This window comes from Mus musculus, chromosome 1 (assembly GCF_000001635.26).
Source record: "Mus musculus strain C57BL/6J chromosome 1, GRCm38.p6 C57BL/6J".
In the NCBI taxonomy this organism is placed as follows: domain Eukaryota; kingdom Metazoa; phylum Chordata; class Mammalia; order Rodentia; family Muridae; genus Mus; species Mus musculus.
In genome coordinates, this window is record NC_000067.6 from 11,113,316 (window position 1) to 11,130,804 (window position 17,489).

At 37.3% G+C, this 17,489-nt stretch overlaps 1 protein-coding gene across 2 annotated transcripts in view; it reads left to right on the forward strand.

The window, feature by feature from the left end:
- Prex2 (phosphatidylinositol-3,4,5-trisphosphate-dependent Rac exchange factor 2) overlaps nt 1-17,489 on the forward strand; it is a 310,411-nt gene that overhangs the window by 120,043 nt on the left and 172,879 nt on the right. For both annotated transcript variants that reach the window (XM_006495441.4, NM_029525.1), the window contains exons 12-13: nt 9,806-9,909; nt 10,499-10,548. In XM_006495441.4, coding sequence (XP_006495504.1) covers nt 9,806-9,909; nt 10,499-10,548 — 154 coding nt within the window. The remainder of the gene's footprint in view (nt 1-9,805; nt 9,910-10,498; nt 10,549-17,489) is intronic.

A 17,489-nucleotide genomic window follows, 5' to 3' on the forward strand; every position in this document is an offset into this window, starting at 1 on the left:
ATAGAAAAAATGGTAAGATATCTAAAATCAGCAGGACAACACATTGGATGTGTATTGAAGGGCAGGAGAAGACGCATATTTTTACATGAAGGCATGGCCAGAGCTTGTTCTCAGACAATTACTCAGCACTGAGGAGTCCACAGTATAGAGGTTAAAGGCTGCAGCACCCATGCCCGCCAGAGGTCTGAGCTTGACCTAGAAGTAACAGAACAAGGATTCTTTGGAGTTACATCCATTGCTATGAAGAGAGGTGGCTGTCTGAGACTCTGGAGAAGCTGAGAGCACTTATACAGTAAGCATTTGGACGGAGGAAGAGATTGGGTGCTACTGAGCTTTCTGCTCTGCATGATGAAGAAGAAATCCAGAAGAGGCTTGAGAGTTGAAGAGTAGGCATTGAGCAGTGCTTGTGGAGAAAGGTTGGATTTACAACATCGAAAACAAGGAGAAAGTGGTGCTGAGACTAAGGGCAAAGCTAGAAGATGCCCAAGTGAAAAGGCAGGGGGGAGTGAAAGAAAAAGAGCCATTTTAAAAGGTGGAACTTTTACAATCATGCCTTTCCTAATAGGCAGTGATGCACAAAGAAAGCAGATCATGATGAGTTTTCTCCACCACTCTGGGTGTTACCTCCATGCCTGGTATCATCCTTTACCTTGTTGGGCATCCCCACTCTAAGTAGATAGTTTCTCTCCCTCCGAGAATTGGTACTTCTGCAATCTCTGTCATTTCCCTGTGTTTCCTCCTTTGCTTAAGGACTCCTATGTAACAGATAAAAGCTGACGGCACTCTTCTATTTTCATTGCTATTCCTGGCTTCTTATCAGCTCAAGTCCAGATTTCTTTGTGGTTTAATTCCTCCACAGAGGCCTGCATCTCTCTGTACAGTGCAGTACTTGATTTGGGCTCTCAGGTGGGCACCTAGCTATTCCAGCTTGCTACACTGTGCCCACCCTCCCCTCCTGCATCTTTCCATACTCAAAACTAGCCCTTATTTAGTATCTTTACTCTTGCTTCTCTCCTTCAACAGTTGTTTACAAGTTTCTCATAAAAGGGGGGGAATTTCTAAATGCTAAAACTATAGTACTGTATTCAATGAAGTAACGTTCTCTGCGAACAATGCTCATTCTCTCTGTGGCCTCTGAGTTTTAGAAGCCCATCCAGTTTGTCATTTTAATATATTTAATCTTTTTGGAATTTAAATGTTTCTGGAGTTTTGAATTTGCAATTAGTGTGTGTGCATGCGCATGTGGTCTTTGTGTTGGCCAGAGGATAAGTTTCGTGTATTGGTTCTCTCTGTCCACTATGTTTGGGGGCTGACCTCAGATCATCATGTTTGTGCAAAAGGTATTTTTACAAACTGAGCCATTTAACTGACCCAAAAAATTTTTATGTGCATATCATTGTCTAAAATTATAGTGTTATATTTGTTGTTATTGGTTTTGGTTATTTATTATCTCGTTGTCTCTTTTACCCTATCCTGGACTCTACTCAAAATACATGCAATGTTAGCACACAATCCTTTGTTATATACCATAGTATGTGCTTTTCATACCTAGCATATTCAGGTACTCAGTAAACACATGCTAACTGAGTAAGAAAATTATCATATTTTGAGCATATTTTATACTTGATTCATTAATAGGAAAACATCTAATAAACATGCTGAGTAAGAAAATTATCATATTTTAAGCATATTTTATACTTGATTCATTAATAGTAAAACATCGAAAGCATCATATCATACACATGTATTTAGCACTGTATATAGAGGTAACAGCTGTAATAGTTACTCTTTGCTGTGACCTAGCATAAGCAATGTAAAGTAAGAATTTACTTTGGCTCATGGAATCAGAGGGTCACATGGTCATTTGACCCCATGCATTTGAGTAGAACATTATGATGGTAGGAACATGGAACAGAGGATAGTTGTTCATTTCATGGCCAGAGCAAGGCAAGAAATAGTCAGTAATTATAAACTCCCAAAAACCCACCTCCAGTCATCTGCTTCCTTGGGTTGTACCCTAACTCCAAGTTTTTAGAACCTTCAAAAATAGTGTCACAATCTGGGGACCAAGAATTCAAATGAGTCTGTGAGGAACGATCCATATTTAAAATACACAACAAGCTTAAGAAGAAATGAGATGTTGATATTGATGGCTTTAGTCTTTCACATTTCCTAACTCAAGTTCATGTATACATTTGGGGATAAAACTATACATTACATTGTTACCTTTAATTTATAAAGCATTTTAACCAACACACAGTAATTGTATGTACTTACAGGGAAAAGAGTGATAAGTTTAGTCATTTCTATAATATGTAATGATCAAATCAGGGTAATTAGAATTCCTATCTCCTAAAACATTTATCATTTCTTTATCTTATCTTGAACCTAAGTAGGTGGCACAAAATTGTGGTCAACCAGTTAACCTTTTCCTTTCTCATTTAGACTTCTATATCCAGAGACACTTCATTACTGTGGTGGTTTGAATATGTTTGACCCCCATAAACTCATGTGTTTAAATACTTGGCCATAAAGAGTAGTACTATTAAAAGGTGTGGCCTTATGGAGGAGGTGTGGTCTTGTTAGAGCAAGTATATCACTGTGTAGATGGGCTTTGAGGTTTCCTATGCTCAGGCTTCACCCAGTGCAGAAGATAGTCTCCTGGCTGCCTTTAGATCAAGATGTAGAACTTTTGCTTTTAGATAAAGATGTAGTCTGCCTGCATGTTGCCATGCTTCCCACCATGATGATAATGGACTGAACCTCTGAAATTGTAAGTAAGCTCCAATTAAATGTCTGCCTTTCTAAGAGTTGCCTTGGCCATGTTATCTCTTCACAGCAATGGAACCCTAATTAAGACAATTAACTACTAAACAAAAAGAGGTTTCTTCTACTGCAATCAGGCCACTGTTGTACTAGTAGCCATATCTTCCCAGGGCTGTCATTCTTGAAGCTTGTATTGTTCACATCAAGGTGATATTGCTGAATACTTTTATCCTCCAGTAGGCCAAATCCCAGAATGGATTCAAGGATGGCTCCTGAAGTACCAACACTTGCTAAGATGCCTTGACAATCATTGGTTACTTGAGGGAGAATAAGTTTCCTCCAATGATTTCACCCCAAAAGGCTTAGTCATGCTCCAGTCAATGGTCCTATGCCTGTGAACACACAGGCAGCATTAAGTGGTCTCAGTAGGGTAAAATAAAACAACAGTAACAACAAAGGCAGTACATGGTGTTCAATGGGGAAATGGGGAGAACAAGGTGATGAAATAGGGTTGATTTGATCTAGATAGATGATATTTGAAACTGTCAAAAAAAATTTAAAGATTGAGAAATAGAATAAAATGAACACAAAGCATGGGAGCGCATCAGTCCTGGCCAGTTTATCCCAGTTTGTAGGCACTGCCTGGATCAGTAGCACAGTCTCTTTTAAAAGCGCTTTCATACTAATTATTTTTGTATATCTGTATGCCTTGGCATGCATTTGGCAGTTAGATGGGATCTTTTGGAAATCTGTTCTTACCTCCTAGGTTTTGAGTTCCAGGGACTGAGCTCACGTTTTTGGCTTTGCCAGGAGATACCTTTATCTACTGAACCATCTGCTTGATCCAGTCTTGAAATAAACTAGTCAATACATTCTTATTAAAATTAGTTTCAAATCTGAAATGCAGGATTTCATCAAATACTTAAATTAGGAGAATTAAAAACTGTTTTGAATATTTATAGCCTTGTTAATTCTTCTTACTGAGAACTATAGCCCGGAGAGCTGCCAGAATTCTTCCTGTTTTACTGTTTGAATTCAGGAGTCTGGGCTTGTTATAGTGCAGTCAGGATTTGATCAATTATAATGTTGTATTTTGAATCTAGCATTTTTATAAAAAGAAACCTGTTTTAAAAGTTTCTATAATCCTCAGAAACTGGGGGGTGAGAAATCTTATTTTGCAATTTTATATTAAGAGAGTGATTCTATTTCAATGTAGAGATAGGAACTAGATTTTATGGGTATTGAGTCCATGCTTCCAGCTGCACTTTTGTAAAAACAGAATTTCTTAAAATAGAATTGAATGAGCCATCTGTTTAAAAGACAGTGAGAGAGAGAGAGAGAGAGAGAGAGAGAGAGAGAGAGAGAGAGAGAGAGAGTTATGTTGTTACTATTATTCACTGCATATACTATTGCATATATTCACTGCATATACTATTGACCTAGTCTGACATAATACCTCACTTTCCTATGAACTCGTAGGTAGGGATAAAATAGTCTTTATGACACAATGTTAATATTGCTTTTCTTTAACTAGTGCTCACAGTCCAAATGCTCCTGTGAGACTTCAGAACTCTCATCTGGTACATCCTGTAGTGTGTTAAAATTCTTTGTATAAGCTTCTGAGTGCTGGTAATCAAATTACTAAGGCTCTCAAACTTGTTAAACATAACTGTTATTAACATTGAAATGACATAACTAGGCATATAATGCACAGAATGATGGGTTCATGAAACATGGCATTTCCCAATTATTTCACATGTTCCCTTACCTCTGCTAAGGGGTTTTGTGCAGTGAGAACATTCTGTCCATTGTGCCAGCTCAGTTCTGTAACTTTTAGTGGATGGTTTGAAGTTGGCCCATGTAAAAAATTTTATACCACAGATGTTAGCAAACTGTGCATCGGTTCACCTTCTTCCCCACTTGCCCTCACCTCTACTTTCTAGAAGTAATGATTATTGTGCATGTCTTCTTCTGTCATAGTTGTCTGAAAGATTGCAGTGAGCATCTTTTCTCATAAGGTGAGAATCTATTTTCCTGCTGTAGACTGAGTGCAAACCTGAGCTGTTGCTGTTTATTCAAGGCAATGCGTAAGCTCTTCAGATTGCCCCAAGGTTATGAAGATTTCACCCTAAAGTCCCTAACTGATTAACATGGCCTTGTTTTGGTGTGGCAAGCAACATACCTGTGTTCATTTTTTTTTTTTAAATCAAGAGAATTTATTTCCATGACTATTATAAAGTATAATAATGGATATAAATAGATTGGATAAAAAGCACTGATTTTAAAGCAGTCTATAGAATTTCAAAATATTCCTTCTAATTTTATTTTATTTTTACACTCATGCTTCCTTTTAAATGGCTGTACTGGCTGGTTTTGTGTCAACTTAACCCAAGCTAGAGTCATCAGAGAGAAAGGAACCTCAGTTAAGGAAACACCTCCATGACATCCATCTGTAAGGCATTTTTCTCAATTTGTGATCAATAGGGGAGGGCCTGGTCCATTGTAGGTGATCCCATCCCTGGGCTGGTGGTCCTGGGTTTTATAAGAGGCAGGCTTGAGCAAGCCATGAAGAACAACCCAGTAATCACCACCCCTCCATGGCCTGTGGATCAGCTCCTGTTTCCAGGTTCCTTCTCTGTTAGAGTTCCTGTTCTGACTTCCTTTGGTGATGAATAACAATGTAAAAGTGTAAGCTAAAGAAACCCTTTCCTCTCCATCTTGCTTTTTGTTCTTGGTGTTTTGTTTCAGTAACAGAAACCCTAATTAAGACAATGTGTTAGCTTCAGGAGAAAATAAAATGCCAAAAAGCTTTGTTGTTGATTTCCTCCCCCAATAACAACAATCGTGGCTCTATTTCACAGCCTTAAACCATGTATAAGGTTTATCTGGACTAGTTGTGTATGTGTGTACATGTGTACATATACATGCATATATTTGTCCTTATTAATAAATCTTTTGATATACTTTTGGGCTCACCAAATGCTGTTACTTTTGACAGAATATTCTCTGATTTCAATATTCCCAGCATAAAGATTACAGTTTTCTGTCTAATCATGAAGTTATAGCTCTTTGTAGCACATGATCTATCCTGAGTATGTTACATTCTTCATATAGAAAGTATTTAAATGCAAACTGCTTGAGCTTTAGTTTAAAGTGATGTCCTACCCAGGACAGACTCTCCTTCCTTGTTGTATTATCTAGAGAGACTTAAGCATCCTTCCTCATAGTTCCTTCACTGCCTGGATCACCTAACTTTGAGAAGTTGGGTTTTTTGTCCACTTTCAGTTGAGTCATTTATAGTGCCAGTGGTGTGACCTGATTGCATTCTTTCTATATTTTGCATATCGATCCTATGGCTTACATGATTTTCAGATGTTTTCCCTGATGCATATTTTGTACTTTTATTTGGTTGATGATTTTATGTGTTATGAAGCAACCTTTTCCTCTAAGACGATCCCATTTGCCTATTTTTGCTTTTCTTACTGTCATTTGGGGGAATCTCATCCAAAATTTTCATTGCCCTGACAGTGTCAAGGTTTTCTCCATTTCTTCCTTCTAGTGGTTTTGAAGTTTCAGGTCATATGTTTAAGCTTTTAATTCTTTTGAGTTGGTTTATTGTCTGTGGTGTCAGATAGGGTTCCATTTTCATTCTTATGCATGTGTAGGTCAGCTTTTCGTAGTACCATTTATTGAAGAAACAATTTTCTTATAAGCATTCCTAACAGCCTTGGCAAAGGTCAATCAGCTACAAATGCATTGGGTTATTTTGGAGTTTCCTACATGTTCCAGTGGTTTTCTGTGTTTGTTTTTGTGTTAGTACCACAAGGCTTTGATTAGTACAGTCCTTGTAGTTTGTTTTGAAGTCATATGGTGTATGCTTCTAGCTTTGTTCTTTGTATAAAATTGTTTTGACTATTTGGTGTCTTTTTTGTTTCACAGAGATCCCAATGTTTCATTTTGCTGGTTATTTTCTTTATATGAAACACGACATTAGAATTTTGATAGGGATTGTATTTGATCTGTATATCACTCTGAGTATACTGGATCTTTAAATAATATTAATCCTTTCAGTCAATGAACACAGAATATATTTCTATTTATTTATGTCTTTATAAGAAAATTTCACCGATGATTTAGACTTTAGTACACAGGATATTTGTCTCCTTGTTCAAATTCATTCCCGTCATATTTGTTAGTGTGATGATGAATTTGATTTTTCTTAAGGTCTTTTTGGATAGTTCATTTTCAGCTCGTGTGTTGATTTCATTCTCAGATGCAGATTTGTACATTTACTAAAGCAAGTTATTCATTTTTTTAAAAAAGAGATTTATGTGCATAGAAAACACAGAGATGAGTTTTTTCTCTTTCATTTCTTTTCCTGTTGGAGTCTCATGAGGAACACAGGTATAACTAAATGCAATGAGTTTGCTCCTTGGGCAGTTGAAAGCCAAGACATAGGATCAGGAGCTGTGATAAAAAATGGTGTTTCTTGTAACGAAGGGGAGATGATTCCAACCCAAGGTCTCTGAAAAAAGACAGAATAATACTGTTACCGAGGAAGCTGACACATTCTCACATAAGGAAGCATCCTCATTGCAGGCTGCAGCTGTAGCATTCCTAAACATGCTCGTGTAATCAAGGTCACCCGTCTTTATACATCACACGGTTTTAAATGGCCGATGAGGAATATCCCACAGTAAAGAATTTAACATCGTAATAAGGTTGTGAGTAGATCCGTCTCCTAGGGAAGGTCATCTTTTTTCCCCCTCAGGAGCTTTGACAGAGGAGCACTAAAGTTTATCTCAAGGGGCAGTCATTTCCCCTTCCCTGCCAAGAAGCTGACAGGAGTATTGTAAAGAAAGATTAAAACAAAAAATTTCAAGGAAATGAATGGGCCTAGAGGACTGTATATTAAGTAAGGCAACCCAGGCTCAGGAAGAAACTACCATGCATTGTCTCTCAATGTCCATTTTGGCCTCTGTCAAGTGTGCATGTCCAGGTAGAAAGTCACAGGAAGCTAAAGGGAAGCTTTAAGGGAGGGCCATAGTAAAGACAAGAGAACAGAATTCAAGAGGAACAAGGGACAAGGGTAGAGCAGCAAGGAGCTGAGGGGGAGTACGGAAGTCAACCAAAAAGTGGTAGAGTATAGAGAAGATCCCAGAAGGAAACCTGTAACTGTGAAAACTAACTTAACAATGATGCAAAGAAGTGGTGAGCAAGAGTTTCTTCTTTACATTTTGACCTCATGGGGGAAGCTTTTAGTAATTACCCTTTGAGTACAACGCGAGTTCTCGCCTTGCACACCGTCCTTTCTCTGTTGAGGTGTATCCCTTTTATACTGAATCTGCTCAGAGAGTTTACCATGAAACAGTGCTGGGTTCTGCTAAATGTTTTATCTCTTGCTCATCTTACTTGTAGTTGTTAACAGGCTCATTATATGGACTGATTTGTCAGTCCACAAGGATGGATCTTATGTGGTTATGGCTCGTGTTTCTTTTTGTGTCCTGTTAAATTTGTTTCTGATAATACAAAAGGGAAAAAAGTCTTACAAACACGATGTTCTGATGAGGTATCAATTTAGTGAAATGTTTATAGTGACATAGAAGAAAGTCATAAAATACACACTTTCAATAACAATAATGACACTGGGTAGGTAGGTTATGGCAAAGCATAAGGCCATATGCTAGCTGATCCTACTTTTAACCCATCGATTGGTGAGACTAGGAGTCAGTCTGTTTATACATTCCAAGAGGTTTTTATTAGTTTTTCAATGGATGTTTGGTCCCACACAGAAGTATGCAAGAAATTGCTATTTAGCTGAAGTAGCTCAAAATAACTTGTAAATTAGTTCTGGATTTGCAGTATTCCACCCTCCCCAGGTCACCTACTCAGTCTACCTTTGCAGGCACGGCTTCTTTCCAGGAGCCTTGTTCACTGGTTTATAGCATTTTGTTGAGGATTTTTGCAGCTCTGTTTGGTAGTGATATTCGACTGTGATTTTGTTTCATTTTAATATCCTTATCTGGCTTCATAAACTGAATTTAGAACTATTATTTCTCTTCAGTTGTTTTGGAAGAGTTTGAAAAAGATTGCATTAATTACCAAAGTTCTTACCAAAGACTAACAAATTCCTGATAAGAGTTTTAAGAAATGAAAATTTTACTGTGTGGATGACACTGAAGAGTAGCCATTCTTAAGTAGAAGAAGAAAAAAAGAAATAAGTAACATGTAAAAAATAGCGCTAATCAGTGTAAGAACTCTTAAAATTTTTATATATTTAAAGTTTTTTACATATTGAAAGTATTCAGTCATCTCTGGAGGTTTGAATACAAGATACATGGATTGGTGTATGTGTGGTCTTGGCACCATCAGTATATGGTAAAATAGTTACAAGCAAATATGCACTTCTTGGGCTGAGGATAAAAACACATAAAACAAACCAAACAAAATAAAACCGCACAGATATCATGCTTACTATCTAAGTATGTACTCTACAAATTTTAAATTAAAATGTATTCTATTTTGTGAGGTAAGGTTTTACTCTATAGCCCTTGCTGATGTGGAACTTTGTAACCCAGGCTAGCCTCAGAGTCAGGTAGGTTAGGCTGGCCCTGGAGTCATCCATCCCCCCGCTTCAGCCTCTTCAGTTCTAGGCTTATATGTAGACATGTACTACCACACCAGCATGGGTGTTTGTTCTTTGATGTTCAGTTCAGTCTTAGGTAACTGTCAAGAAATAGGAAGCATGAGTCTGCATTTCCTGTCAGTACATAGTGTATGGCATACATACTTACATACATGTATATATAATATATATATATTACGCTAGCTGAATATTATTAACCTCAATCAATTCTTCAGATCATATGGGAAGTTTCCTTGTTGTAAAGAACAAAACCTTACAAATTTCACTGTTGAAAATATTGGATTGGCATTGCTTTTTTGGGGAAAATCAGAAGTTTTTCATAAATTGTGAGTATGTATTCAATAAACATGATCAGATTGCCAGTATTTTACTGTAACATTTTTATGTTCTTAGTTACCGATAAGCACCAGTTCAAACCGGAGCAAATGCTATACCGATTCCGTTATGACGATGGTACATTTTACCCCAGGAGTGAGATGCAGGACGTGATTTCTAAGGTAATGGCACCTTCGGCCACTTCCATAGCAAGATTCCTGTTGCCATCCTTGGGGAAGATGCAAAGCTAATATAGGAAACTCTTAAGTTACGTTATAAGCAGTCTTTGTCTTATTAAGATGTCTGAAGTGCCAGTGTTAGATCATTTTAATTTTTTTCATGTGGAACAAACTCTGGACAAAAATTTATATAAATTTTAAAAACAGAAACATAAGGACAAATATAATACCCTTTTTTATTGCACGCTTGAAATTTTTATACTGAAATATAACTAAGCACATTCTAGATTTACTGCTATTTAAACTTTCTGTTTGAAGTATATCTTATAATTTATGTTAAGAAATATTTTAGGTGATCTTTCATATATGTCACACACATAAGACAGATTCACAGTACAAACCTATCCTGTTCTTCAGTGACTTAGCTCCTACATTTATCCTGTATTTCAATATTTTGATAGATTTGTAATATTCCTGAGATTGCATAATAACTGCAGGAGACTGAAAAAGAGTTGATTTAGTATTCTGAATCTTCAGTAGCATTTCTCTTGAGTGATCGTACCCGTTTCTGATTTGCTTCTGTTTCACACAGGGTGTAAGGCTCTACTGTCGTCTTCATAGTCTGTTTACCCCAGTGGTCAGGTGAGTTGGCTTCCTAGGGGGTCATAAATGGAACTGTTTGTATTTCATGTTAGAACTTGAGTCATTTCATTTTACGTAATTGTTTATGTCAAATAATCCTAAAGCACTATATATTCAGTGTCTTTTCCCTTTGTTATGCTTTCAAAACTTATTTGATTATTATCTCATACCACATTCTTCAGCTGAAAATGAAATAATTCAGATTTCTTTAGTATCTAGTAAATGGTAGTTGAATGATCTGGAAATGATTCAGAAATACTGTTAGTTCTAATTGTTTATAACTAGGAATATTTTTATGTTGTATATTTTGGATTTTGGATTTTATATAATCTCTTTATGTATGTATATACTGAATAATTGAATATTAGATGTATATTTTATGTTTCTTTTTGATATGTTTTTCCCTTCAAAAGTTAATTTTTTGCATTGGAAAATTAAAAATTATACTCAACACATATAATTTTGGAGCTTATTAACTAACTCATTTTCAAAACAAATGCATGGCCCATTTTTGAAACAAATAAATATATCTTTTAGTAACAGCTATAAAATCCATAAGTTCATATGCACAATTCATTTTACACTTGTAATATCAATTCTAAGGTGATGCATAGATAGATAACTAGGTAAAAGGAAGATTGATAGATGATAGGTGGATAAATGATAGGTAGATAGATGATTGATATAGGATGACTAGGTAGATAGATGGATGCATGCATAGATGAGATAAATAAAAGATAGATGGGTAGATAGATAGATAGATAGATAGATAGATGGATTGATGGATAGATAGATAGATAGATAGACAGACAGATAGACAGATAGACAGATAGAGAGATGGATAGATAGATATTTTTCCAAGACTTGCTGTGTCTGCATATTGGAATTCCCTTTTACATCACATAAAGATTGTGAGGAGGTTCTTCAGGAGAGCTGCACGTCTTGCTACCTATTTGTCCTGAATAAATATCTGCTTTAGCAGCAGGCTTCACAGTGTAAAGTTGGGAAAGAGTGTGAACTCTATAATGTACTGCTGCTATAGATTGCTTTCATATGTTTTGAATAAATTAATATTAAATACTTAGCAATGATGTATCTCCTGCTAATCAAATAGAAAAGAATAATAGCTAACTCTTCATGTTATTTGCACATATATAAATAATATGTGTATGTATGAAAAATATGTTTAGAAAAATACATCTTAAAAATTATTATTATTATTTTATTGTTGTTGTTGATGTTGTTGCTGTATGAGATTTGATATCAAGGAAGTTACAGTCCTTAGGAACCAATAGGAATTAATTATTTTTTGGGTAAAAATGACCATTATTTATGTGTTGTATCAGAAAATATATGGAATTAAAACATAAAACAGATGTACTGTATGATAGTTATTCATTAATACATATGACTTTAATTTATAGAGAAAAAAATCTGGCTGATAGGAACCAGACCCCCGCATTTGGCCCATGACTAACCAAATGATACTCGTATCTGGCCCATAACTAACAAGACACCCACATCTGGCCCATGACTAGCTCTTTCTTTCTTGTTGATGCTTATGGAAATCAAGGTGAAAGTGATAGGTTTTAGAAAGATGGCAGTAAACGTAAAATAAAGGAAAATGAATTAGATTCCCAGGGAACCCAGTTCACATACTGAAGGCCAAAAGTTTTAGTCACACTTCAGAGAGTTTTATATGCATGTGAATAGAGGATATGGATATCATGGATATCAGCTATAAATTACTGACAAGGCTAAAGGACAGGACATATAGGCAGGGCTTATTAGTCACCTCAAGCTATTAGCAGCCTACAATTATTTTTTCTTTTGACATTTTACAAGGACTGTCATTTTCTCATTCTCTCTTATCTGGACCTACAAAATGAAATCAATTTTCGATTCTGCCTTTGTGCACAGGACTGGTCATGAGACTTTTAAAGTTTTTCACTGACCGTTGAATGATTTTTCAGGCCTGGAAAGTCTGATGAGCAGGAAGGAGCCTGCTGAGAGAGCCAGTCAATCCCCCAATTCCCAGGTGTCTGTCTCTCTGTGTGTGTGTGTGTGTGTGTGTGTGTGTGTGTGTGTGTGTGTGTGTGGTTTATGTGTGTATATGTGTATGTTTATGTGTAGGTATGTATGTGTGTGCATGTGTCTGTGTTTTTGGTATGTGTGTGTATGGTTTATGTGTATGTGAGTGTGTGGTATGTATGTGTATGTATGTATGTGTGTACATGTGTCTGTGTTTTTGGTGTGTGGGTGTATAGCTTCATGGTTCCATGCTTTGCTTAGAAAACTTATGTAGTACAGTCTTCCTGTACCTTCTTCAGGCTTGCAGGCTTTACAGAAATCCTGTGAATAAGTACAGTGTGCAACCCCTCTCTTCTTGGAGAATATATACTCAAGAATTTTCATACTCTATGCACCACACTTTGAGGATAGTTTTTTTATTATTTTTATTAGATATTTTTTTATTTAATTTTCAAATGTTATCCTCTTTCCTGGCTTCCCCTCCAAAAATCCCCTATCTCCTCCCACTCCCTCCTGCTCCCAAACACTCCCACTCCCATTCCTGGTCCTACCATTCCCCTATAGTGGGGCATAGAACCTTCACAGGACCTAGGGCCTCTCCTCCCATTGATGACCGACTAGGCCATCCTCTGCTACATATACAGCTAGAGCCATAAGTTCCACCATGTGTTTTCTTTGATTGGTGGTTTAGTTCCAAGGAACTCTAGGGATACTGGTTAGTTCATATTGATGTGCCTCCTATGGCACTTCAAACCTGTTCAGTTCCTTGGGTACTTTCTCTAGCTCCTTCATTGAGGACCTTGGTCTCCATCCAATGGATGACTGTGAGCGTCCACTTCTGTATTTGTCAGGAACTGGCAGAGCCCTTCAGGAGAGAGCCGTATCAGTCTCCTGTATGCACGCTCTTCTTGGCATCTGTCATGGTGTCTGGAGTTTGGTGGTTGTTTATGGGATAGATCACCAAGTGGGACAGTCTCTGGATGGTCATTCCTTCAGGATCTACTCCAAACTTTGTTTCTGTAACTCCTTCCATGGGTAATTTGTACCCACTTCTAAGAAGGATTCTGAGCTTCTGGGCTAATATGCACTTATCAGTGAGTGCATATCATGTGTGTTGTTTTGTGATTGGGTTACTTTCTTCAGGACGACATCCTCCAGATACATCCATTTGCCTAAGAATTTCATAAATTCATTGTTTTTAATAGCTGAGTAGTACTACATTGTGTAAATATACCGCATTTTCTGTATCCATTCTTCTGTTGAGGGACATCTGGGTTCTTCCAGCTTCTGGCTACTATAAATAAGGCTGCTATGAACATAGTGGAGCATGTGGGTTTTTTTGTTTGTTTGTTTTTTTGGGGTTTTTTTTGGAGGGGGCAGGGTTTCTCTGTGTAGCCTTGGCTGTCCTGGAACTCACTCTGTAGACCAGGCTGGCCTCGAACTCAGAATCCGCCTACCTCTGCCTCCCAAATGTTGGGATTAAAGGCATGCGCCACCACACCTGGCGGAGCATGTGTCCTTATTACAAGTTGGAACATATTCTGGGTATATGCCCAGGAGAGGTATTGCTGGATCATCCGGTCCACTATGACCAATTTTCTGAGAAACTGCCAAACTGATTTCCAGAGTGTTTGTACCAGCTTGCAATGCCACCAGCAATGGAGGAGTGTTCCTCTTTCTCCACATCCTCGCCAGCATCTGCTATGACCTGAATTTTTTGTTTTGTTTTGTTTGTTTTTGTTGTTTTTTTGTTTTTTTCGAGACAGAGTTTCTCTGTGTAGCCCTGGCTGTCCTGGAACTCACTTTGCAGACCTTGAACTCAGAAATCCGCCTGCCTCTGCCTCCCAAGTGCTGAGATTAAAGGTGTGTGCCACCACGCCTGGCTCCTGAATTTTTGATCTTAGACATTCTCACTGGTATGAGGTGAAATCTCAGGGTTATTTTGATTTGCATTTCCCTGATGATTAAGGATGTTGAACATTTTTTCAGGTGCTTCTCAGCCATTTGGTATTCCTCAGTTGAGAATTCTTTGTTTAGCTCTGTACCCCATATTTTAACAGGGTTATTTGCTTTTCTGGAGTCCAGCTTCTTGAGTTCTTTGTATATATTGGATATGAGTCCCCTATCAGATTTAGGATTAGTAAAGATCCTTTCCCAATCTGTTGGTGGCCTTTTTGTCTTATTGACAGTATCTTTTGCCTTACAGAAGCTTTGAGATTTTATGAGGTCCTATTTGTCGATTCTCGATCTTACAGCAAAAGCCATTGCTATTCTGTTCAGGAAATTTTCCCCTGTACCCATATCTTCGAGGCTTTTCCCCACTTTATCCTCTATAAGTTTCAGAGTCTCTGGTTTTATGTGGAATTCCTCGATCCACATAGACTTGAGCTTTGTACAAGGAGATAAGAATGAATCAATTTGCATTATTCTACATGATAACCGCCAGTTCTGCCAGCACCATTTGTTGAAAATGCTCTTTTTCCCACTGGATAGTTTTAGGTCCCTTGCCAAAGATCAAGTGACCATAGCTGTGTGGATTCATTTCTGGGTCTTCAATTCTATTCCATTGATCTACCTGTCTGTTGCTATACCAGTACCATGCAGTTTTTTTCACAATTGCTCTGTAGTACATCTTGAGGACAGGCATGGTGATTCCACCAGACGTTCTTTTATTGTTGAGAGTAGTTTTTAGTATCTTAGGTTTTTTGTTATTCCAGATGAATTTGCAAACTTCCCTTTCTAACTTGGTGAAGAATTGAGTTGGAATTTTGATGGGGATTCCATTGAATCTGTAGATTGCTTTCGGCAGGATAACCAGTTTTACTATATTAATCCTGCCAATCCATGAGTGTGGGAGATCTTTCCATCTTCTGAGATCTACTTCAATTTCTTTGTTCAGAGACTTGAAGTTCTTATCATACAGATCTTTCACTTCCTTAGAGTCACACCCAGGTATTTTATATTATTTGTGACTATTGTGAAGGGTGTTGTTTCCCTAATTTCTTTCTTAGTCTGTAGATCCTTTGTGTAGAGAAAGGCCACTGATTTGTTTGAGTTAATTTTACATCCAGTTATTGCGTTGAAGCTGTTTGTCAGGTTTAGGAGTTCTCTGATGGAATTTTGGGGGTCACTTATATATACTATCATATAATCTGCAAATAGAGATATTTTGATTTCTTCCTTTTCAATTTGTATCCCCTTGATCTGCTTTTTTAAAATTAGATATTTTCTTTATATACATTTCAAATTTCAAGTGCTATCCCGAAAGTACCCTATACCCCCACCCCGCCCTGCTCCCCTACCCACCCACTCCTGCTTCTTGACCCTGGAACTCCCCTGTACAGCTCCTGGTTTGGTTGACTCTCTATGTAGTACTTTTTTTTTTTAACTTGGTTGATTTCGCCCCTGAGTTTGATTATTTCCTGCCATCTACTCCTCTTTGGTGAATTTGCTTCCTTTTGTTTTAGAGCCTTTAGGTGTGCTGTCCAGCTGCTAGTGTATGCTTTCTCTAGTTTCTTTTTGGAGGCACTCAGAGCTATGAATTTTCCTCTTAGGACTGCTTTCATTGTGTCCTATAAGTTTGGGTATGTTGTGGCTTCATTTCCTTTAAATGCGAAAAAATCTTTAATTTCTTTCTTCATTTCTTCCTTGACTAAGTTATCATTGAGTAGAGTGTTGTTCAGCTTCCATGTCAGTGCTGACTTTCTATTATTTATGTTATTATTGAAGATCACCCTTAGTCTGTGGTGATCTGATAGGATGCATGGGATGATTTCAATATTTTTGTATCTGTTGAGGCCTGTTTTATGACTGATTATATGGTCAATTTTGGAGAAGGTACCATGAGGTGCTGTGAAAAAGGTGTATTCTTTTGTTTTAGGGTAAAATGTTCTGTAGATATCTATTAAATCCATTTGTTTCATAACTTCTGTTAGTTTCACTGTCTGTTTTTAGTTTCTGTTTCCACGATCTGTCCATTGATTAGAGTGGGGTGTTAAAGTCTCCCAATATTTTTGTGTGAGGTGCAATGTGTGCTTTGATTTTCAGTAAAGTTTCTTTAATGAATGTGGCTGTCCTTGCATTTGGAGCATAGATATTCAGAATTGAGAGTTCATCTTGGATGATTTTACCTTTGATGAGTATGAAGTGCCCCTCCTTATCTTTTTTGATAACTGTGGATTGGAAGTCTATTTTATTTGATTTTAGAATCGCTATTCCAGCTTGTTTCTTTGGACCATTTGCTTGGAAAATTGTTTTCCAGCATTTTACTCTAAGGTAGTTTCTGTCTTTGTCCCTGAGGTGGGTTTTCTGTATGTAGCAAAATGTTGGGTCCTGTTTATATAGCCAGTCTGTTAGTCTATGTCTTTTTATTGAGGAATTGAGTCCATTGATGGTAAGAGATATTAAGGAAAAGTAATTTTTACTTCCTGTTATTTTTGTTGTTAGAGTTGGGATTCTGTTCTTGTGGCTATCTTCTTTTTGGTTTGTTGAAGAATTACTGTCTTGCTTTTTCTAGGGTGTCATTTCCCTCCTTGTGTAGGAGTTTTCCCTTTATTATCCTCTGAAGGGCTGGATTCGTGGAAAGATATTTTGTGAATTTGGTTTTGTCATGGAATACTTTGGTTTCTCCATCCATGGTAATTGAGAGTTTTGGTGGGTATAGTAGCCTGGGCTGGCATTTGTGTTCTCTTAGGGTCTGTATAACATCTGTCCAGGATCTTCTGGCTTTCATAGTCTCTGGTGAGAAGTCTGGAATAGTTCTAATAGGCCTTTTTTATATGTTACTTGACCTTTTTCCCTTACTGCTTTTAATATTCTCTCTTTATTTAGTGCATTTGTTGTTCTGATTATTTTGTGTTGGGAGGAATCTTTTTTTCTGGTCCAGTCTTGTAGGAGTTCTGTAGGTTTCT